At 41.7% G+C, this 7,194-nt stretch overlaps 1 protein-coding gene across 1 annotated transcript in view; it reads left to right on the forward strand.

Moving 5' to 3' along the window:
* ZRANB2 (zinc finger RANBP2-type containing 2) overlaps positions 1-6,527 on the forward strand; it is a 29,652-nt gene extending 23,125 nt beyond the window's left edge. The window contains exon 10 of the mRNA XM_073593748.1: positions 2,231-6,527. Coding sequence (XP_073449849.1) covers positions 2,231-2,297 — 67 coding nt within the window. The 3' untranslated portion in view covers positions 2,298-6,527. The remainder of the gene's footprint in view (positions 1-2,230) is intronic.
* Positions 6,528-7,194: the final 667 nt, after the last annotated feature.

Here is a 7,194-nt window from a genome sequence, read left to right on the forward strand (position 1 = left end):
TGGCCGAGCAGCTGCATCCAAGCCTTACATCAGCAAGTGCAATGCAAAGCGTTGGATGCAGGGGTGTAAAGCACGCTGCCACTGGACTCTAGAGCAGTGGAGGCATGTTCTCTGGAGTGGCAATCCAATGGGCTTGTCAGGGTTTTGCGGTTGCCAGAAGAACTGTACCTACCTGACTGCATTGCACCAAGTGTAAAGTTTGGTGGAGGGGGGATTATGGGGTGGGATTGTTTTTCAGGGGTTGGGCTTGGCACCTTAGTTCCAGTGAAGGGAACTCTTAAGGTGTTGGCATACCAAGACATTTTGAACAATTTTGGTCCCTTCCTGTTCCAACATGATTGCGCACCAGTGCACAAAGCAAGGTCCATAAAGACATGGATGAGCGAGTTTGGGGTGGAGGAACTTGACGGGCATGAACAGAGTCCTGACCTCAACCCTATAGAACACCTTTGGGATGAATTAGAGCGGAGACTGTGAGCCAGGCCTTCTCGTCCAACATCAGTGCCTGACCTCACAAATGCGTTTCTGGAGGAATGATCAAACATTCCCATAGACACACTCCTAAACCTTGTGGACAGCCTTCCCAGAAGAGTTGAAGCTGTTAAAGCTGCAAAGGGTGGGCCAACTCAATATTGAGCCTTATGGACTCAGACGCCATTAAAGTTCATTTGAGTGTAAAGGCAGGCGTGTGTGTGTGTGTGTGTATATGTATATGTGTGTGTATGTGTATATATATATATATATATATATATATATATATATATATATATATAATTATAAATTTTATTAATCTCAATATGGCCTTACAACATAGAGTTGAAATGGGATTTTTGGGGCTTTATAACATGCTATACACATTTTCCTTCCATGGCTCTCGCAGCACGTCCGCCCGGACAGCCAAGCAAATTTAGGATCGGCTTTAATCACCTGCTCGTAATAGTGACTCGGACATGATGACGTGACTTTTTTTTTTTTTTTTTGTTACATTTTATTTATATTATAAAATAAAAGTTATATATTTCTGTCACAAGAAATTGAATTCCTCCTTTGCACTTAAAAGCATTCAAAATCCCAAGTTTGACTGTTTTTAAATGCTGACTTTTTTTTTTTTTAATTTGGCGCCTTTTAAGGCTCCAGTAAACCAGAAGTGATGTCATGTCGCTTCTGGGTTACTAGATCTAAGACCCAATCAAAGCCGATTCCGGGTCTCTGGCCAGCCCCCGGACGTGCTCAATGGTTGCTCAGGCCTCCTGGGGGGGGGGACTAGAGGCCCTGGGTAAAGTGGGGGGAGACCGTCCCCTCCTGCTGCTTGTGATAACAATCAAGCTGCTTAGCCGCGTCAGTCGTTATCACAAGATAGCCGACCGTCTGTTCAAAAAAACGGTTCTGGGGTGATAGCTGCAGGCATCACCCCAGTACAACCACTTGAAGCAGAATGACGTACAGATACGTGATTTTTCGGTAAGTGGTAAAGTGTATTTGTTTAAAAATGGTGCTGTTTACATCCAAGGAAACCAGAAGTGATCTATGCTCATCTCTTCCGGTTCCCTATATCTTGGAGGCAAACAAAGCAGTTCCAGTCTCTGTTTGCCTCTTTGATCAGCCGGTGGAAGTGCTGGCTGGTCGATCTAATCTTCCGGTAGGATGGAACAGTTAAGAAAGCATGGGGGATCGGGGAAATATCCCATCCCACTGCTTGTAAAAGCAATCCATGGCTGGTTAGCCAATATGATTGCTTTTACAAGAGAGCCAACCGTCTGCGCTAAAAAAACAATACCAGGATAATGCCTGCAGTTACATGTACAAATAAGCTTAATGTACACCACACATATGAATGCAATAAGCATCTAATTTTATTAAGACTTAACTATTTAAGTGGATCTTGTACCTCTGCTGATATTTCAGTGCAAACACACTAGCTTGTAGTTAGGACAGATCAGCAATACATAGAATCAGCTTCACAGAAATTGGAGAAGAAAGTTCCTATTGTCAACATCAATCAGAATGGTTTTCTAACTTGTACCAGACACTATTTTTTCAGACAGTTTCTAAGCCGCCCGTCTGTCTCTTCCACCCAAATGAACCTACAAATGTAGATGTTGTCTGATTTAATATAATAAAAACATAGCATAGATGTAATGTAACAGGACAGCATTACTTGTATTGTAACCTGAGTGACGAGTCTTTCAGAAATTAACAAGATGCCTACCTTTCAATTTCTCTCTTCCAGGCGCAGAAACTCACCATCTGGATCGTCTCATTCTGGCTCCCGATCATCCAGTTCCAAAAAGAAATAGATATTTAGGAGTAATGTCCACTCTAATGCATGAGGAGGATAAACAAATGTTGCAAAAGAGTTAAAAATAATTCTCCATGTTTTATTTGATCTGTAGCAGCAGAAGTGCTTTGACCTGTGCTTCCTCTAAACCTCAGATACACTCAGTCCAGCATTTTAAGCCATAAGCGTTCTACTGCGTTTTTCCCCCACTGGACGGGATGGAGTATAACTCTGCAATAAAACGGCATAGATTTTGTTTCTTAAACATAATGTCTTTCATAGGATATTTTTTTTTTTTTTTTTTTTTAAATGTGTTTTTTTATTTGTAGTATATGGCTTTTTTTTTTGTTAGTGTACCTCTGTTTACATCCTTATAGCATGCAAAGAAATGTGAATTTTGGTTTTCCATATTTTTTGTTTTTGTGATCCCTTATGGCTTAAAATGCAAAAGCGGTATTTCACGGGGGGGGGGGGGGGGCTAAATTAGGCTATAATAAGGTCCCGTTTGATCATCAAGACTAAAAAGAAAAAATATAAAAAATGTATTTTGGTGGTGTTTTCAAGGTAAGTATTAGTTATTTGTATGGAACAGTGTCAGCATATCATGGAGTACTTGAGCTTGGCAGTTTTATTGTTCAGTCATTTCTGCAGTCCGACACCTCAATAGACAATTCTGGCCATCTTGTTTAAAACAAAAAACATGGAGGAAAGAAAAAAAGTATTTGCCTGTTTCAGCAAGTTTGCTAGTGGCCTGTATTTTCTATTGTGCTTTAAAATCGTCAGCTGAGATTTCATTAATGGGCAACACTAACTGTTCCAGCTATATATAATAAGCCAAGTATCAACCAATTAGATTCTTGTCTGATGCAGTCTAATCATTTTAAGAGATTATTTCTGAATGGTTGCTATGGGTTGTAACATTGTTGCACACCCATCATAATTTGATCCAGTCAAACATCTTTCCCTTTTCTCCTTATTTTTTCACCATGAAATCTGGCTTATTATTGAGTTGGTATAGCTAAGCTGAAATGGGGTTTGGAGTGGAAGGGGAGTTTATAAAAAAAAACAAAAAAAAAAAACACCACCTGCAAAGAAAAACATTTTATACCCACGCTGTCCGTGCTACCTGAATCTGCTGTCTTTGCTCTGTTCTAGAGCTTCAGCTGCCTAAGGCTGCTTTCACATTGCTCTGTTGCAAAAAACATGGCATGTGTTGTACTATTTTTGCCACATTTTGCGCCTGTGAAAAAAAGGACACGACTCAAATAACGCACCAAAAATGCAACCATGGTGTGTTTTCCAATTATGTCAATGGGGATGTCCGTTTTTAGTTTGCCACACCAAAAATGCAGCATGCAGGACGCAACTGACCCACAACTTGCTGGTATGAAGAGTTCCATAAGATTTGAGGGTCATGCATTTTTCTTCTGGTTTTTTTTTTTTTTTTTTGATAAGGGAAAAACAGAAGAAAAACTGATCAGTGTGAAAGGGCCCTAAAAGAAATCTCAAATCTGATGATTCCAGGTGTGTCTGCTGCTTGTGTCCGAGGCCGCATGCTGTGATTTTTCTCTGCCAACCCTTACATCACCTCCCTGGTCCTTAGACATAAGGAACAGCAAAAGAACCACAGCATGTGGCGGGGGACCTATACACCCTTTGACAGAAAAAAAAAAACCTGACAGGGTTTCTAAGCCTTCCACACTCTTCCCAAAACAAAAACATATACCTGTATACTCCTGGCTGTAAATATACTTTGAGGGGCCTTTTCACATTATTGCACTGCGCAGACATGCAGCAATACATGTTACCTGCGTTTTGTGCAGTGTGTTGCCTATCTTTTTGAATGCCCTTCCAGCTGACCTTCCCAATATGCTCATTGCAGCATGGGAAAACGCACGAACATGCTGTGTGGTGCACTGCCAAATAAGTTGCATGCACTTCTATGGTGCATTGGACAACCCACCCAAATCAATAGGCTACCTTAACACAACTGCCTTTTTAATGCACCGCAATAGTGTGAATGGGCCCTAAAAATCCTAATAAGTATACTGGGGGGGAGTATTGATTAAACTGACTCTGTTGCTATGGTACATAGCACCACCTGCAGAAGAAGGGAGTTTAAATTGTTACTTGTTCCTTCACTGATCTTTGCTTTGTATCCGAGACACCCAGGCAGTGAGAATTGTTCTTTTTTTAAGTGGTGTTTTGTAAGCGTTGCGTTACTAAAACTGGAGAGTGCAAAATCTGATGCAGCTCCTAACTTCAGCTTGTTCAACTAAAGGGGTTGTAAACCCTCAATGTTCTTTTACCTTAATGCATTCTATGCATTAAGGTGAAAAACCTTCTGTAGTGCAGCAGCCCCCCTTTTGCTTACCTGAGCCCGGTCTTTCCAGCAACCAGAACACCAGCTCCAGCCGGTGTCTCGGGTCCTCATTGGATAGATAGCAGCAGGAACCATTGGCTCCCACTGCTGTCAATCAAATCCAATGATGCGGGGGGGGGGGGATGGAGCCGAGTCCTGCTGTCTGTCAATGAACACAGCAGCAGGACATAGGAGCGCACCCACGTGAATCCCCTGAGGGAGGGCGCTCGAGAAGAGGAGGATCTTTTTTTTTTTTTTAAATGAAAACATGCTGTTCTTATCTGCTCTGTGCAGTGGTATTGCTCAGAGTGGCCCCGATCCTCCTCTTCTCAGGCCCCCTGCTGCGATCTTGGTTCCATCTCTTCTTTGTGTGTCCCCACAGCAAGCAGTTTGCTATGGAGACATATGGTGCGTGCTCGCTCCCAACCTGTGTCTCTATGGAGCCATGCTCCATAGACTCAAGCCTCATACACACGGTATGATTGTTGGCCAACCGAGCGTCTGATTTTTGTCAGAAAGGGCGTGTGGCGGGATCTTGTCTTGCACACCAACGTTACACAATTGTCGTGCCACAAACACGAACGTAGTGACGTACTACGAGGAATTTCAGCTCTTGAGCGCCACCTTTTGAGCCCCTTTCTGCTAATTTCGTGTTTGGTGAGCATTGATTCCGAGCATGCGTGTTTGTTCTTTCGACTTTTTATGTGACGGATTTGTGTACTGACAATACGAAAATCGGACGTCAAGCCGCTGTCCGCCGAAAATTTACTAGCCTGTCATCCAACATTTGTTGGCCGAAAGTTGGGCAACAATTGTCAAAAGGAGCGTACTAACAGTAAGATTTTAGGACAACAGTCTGTCAACAGACAATCCCCTGCCGACAATTGAACCGTGTTTGAGGCTTTACACGGCGGGATTTAGGCCCACCCCCAATTTCCTCTTCATTGCATCTGATTGACAGTAGCGTGAGCCAATGGCTCCTGCTCCAATGCTGTGTAAAGAGGAAGTAAGGCGAGAATAGATGGAGCCGTGCACATTGCTGATCTCTTCTCCCCTCTCTTCCCCTTCACACAGGGAAGGTGGGCACAGGGAAACTGAAACCGTTTTTTTTTTAATTTCTATTGTAAGCAATGCATTAAGGTACTAAACCTAAACTTTTTTTTTTTTTTTTTATCACTTTAAGCCTTGACTAAAACTAGAAACTGATTGGTTTCTATGCAGAGCTGGACCTGATTTTGCGCACTCCAGTTTTAGTAAATAAACTCCAGTCTGTAGATCTGCAAGCTTTGGTCAGTGTTGGTATCCTGCTTGTACACAGCAGTAATGGATAGATCCTAAAATCATGTAGACTGCTTTGCATATTCTGTAGCGGGTAAAACAGTTACTGTCTGTGTTTTGCTGCAGTTGTGCTAATAATAGGCCTGTTGGTTTTTATGACAAAAAGCAGGTTCTTTTCTTTCCTCCAATTTTTTTTTTATTTTAATTTTTTTTGTAAATCGGGCCAAAAATTAGCCGCTGATGTGAGCGGGTCAGTCCTTCATGTCACTATCACCTTGCTGACAGCTGTACCGACTTCTGTGTCCTATCTTCTCTTGAATGTAAACTGTCACTCAGAGTAATCGTATTTGTGCCTATCTTTCTAAAAGTTACTCTTTGAACTATGTGCAAAGCCTCTTATCAGACGATATTAAAGGTAATTATTAGTCTGTCCATCTTTTTGTATACCCCAGGTGAGAGTTTTTATTTATTCTTTTGGGGGCCACACACAAACTGAACTCCGATTTATGGTTTTGTCAGATATAGCGAGCTTGTAGTTCATTTTTAGGTTTCTTTTTTTTTTTTTTTCCTGTAGAAATGTGTAAATAAAAGATCACTCTGATTCGTGCACCAAGTGTTTCTTTCATTTGACTTCTGATATTGAGACTGTGTAACCACTGCTTTTATGGGTAATGATGCACTAGAGCAGTGATGGTGAACTTTGGCACCCCAGATGTTTTGGAATTACATTTCCCATGATACTCAACTACACTGCAGAGTGCCTCAGCATCATGGGAAATGTAATTCCAAAACATCTGGGGGTGCCAAGGTTCGCCATCACTGCACTGGAGCCTTCCATGCCATTACATTGAAGTTCACACCTTGAAAATTCTCACTGGACTTACAAGTGCGTATATGGGGTGTCCCTAAAAGGAGTGTGGAAGAGGGAAAGATGAGGCTCTGCTGTCCTCAAGAGATTGGCTACAGGATCAGCTTTTTTTTTTTTCCCATCATTATTAAGGCCTGTTTCACATAGGCATCAGCTTGTATAAGAGCAGTGACAACAGCAAGCTTTGACCCAGCATTTGCAGAGCTTTCAACAAGCTTTGTTGAAGCCTTTAACAACTTCACCCCCTTCCTACCCAGACCTTTTTTCAGCGCTGTCACACTTTGACAATTGCGCGGTCGTGAATACACTGTACCCAAATTAAATTTTAATTTTTTTTTTTTTTTTTTTTTTCCTTTCTTTTGGTGGTATTTAAATGTATTTATTGAAACTGCTGTTTTTTTATTTTTG

The sequence above is a fragment of the Aquarana catesbeiana genome, linkage group LG07 (genome assembly GCF_042186555.1).
Source record: "Aquarana catesbeiana isolate 2022-GZ linkage group LG07, ASM4218655v1, whole genome shotgun sequence".
NCBI classification, from domain to species: domain Eukaryota; kingdom Metazoa; phylum Chordata; class Amphibia; order Anura; family Ranidae; genus Aquarana; species Aquarana catesbeiana.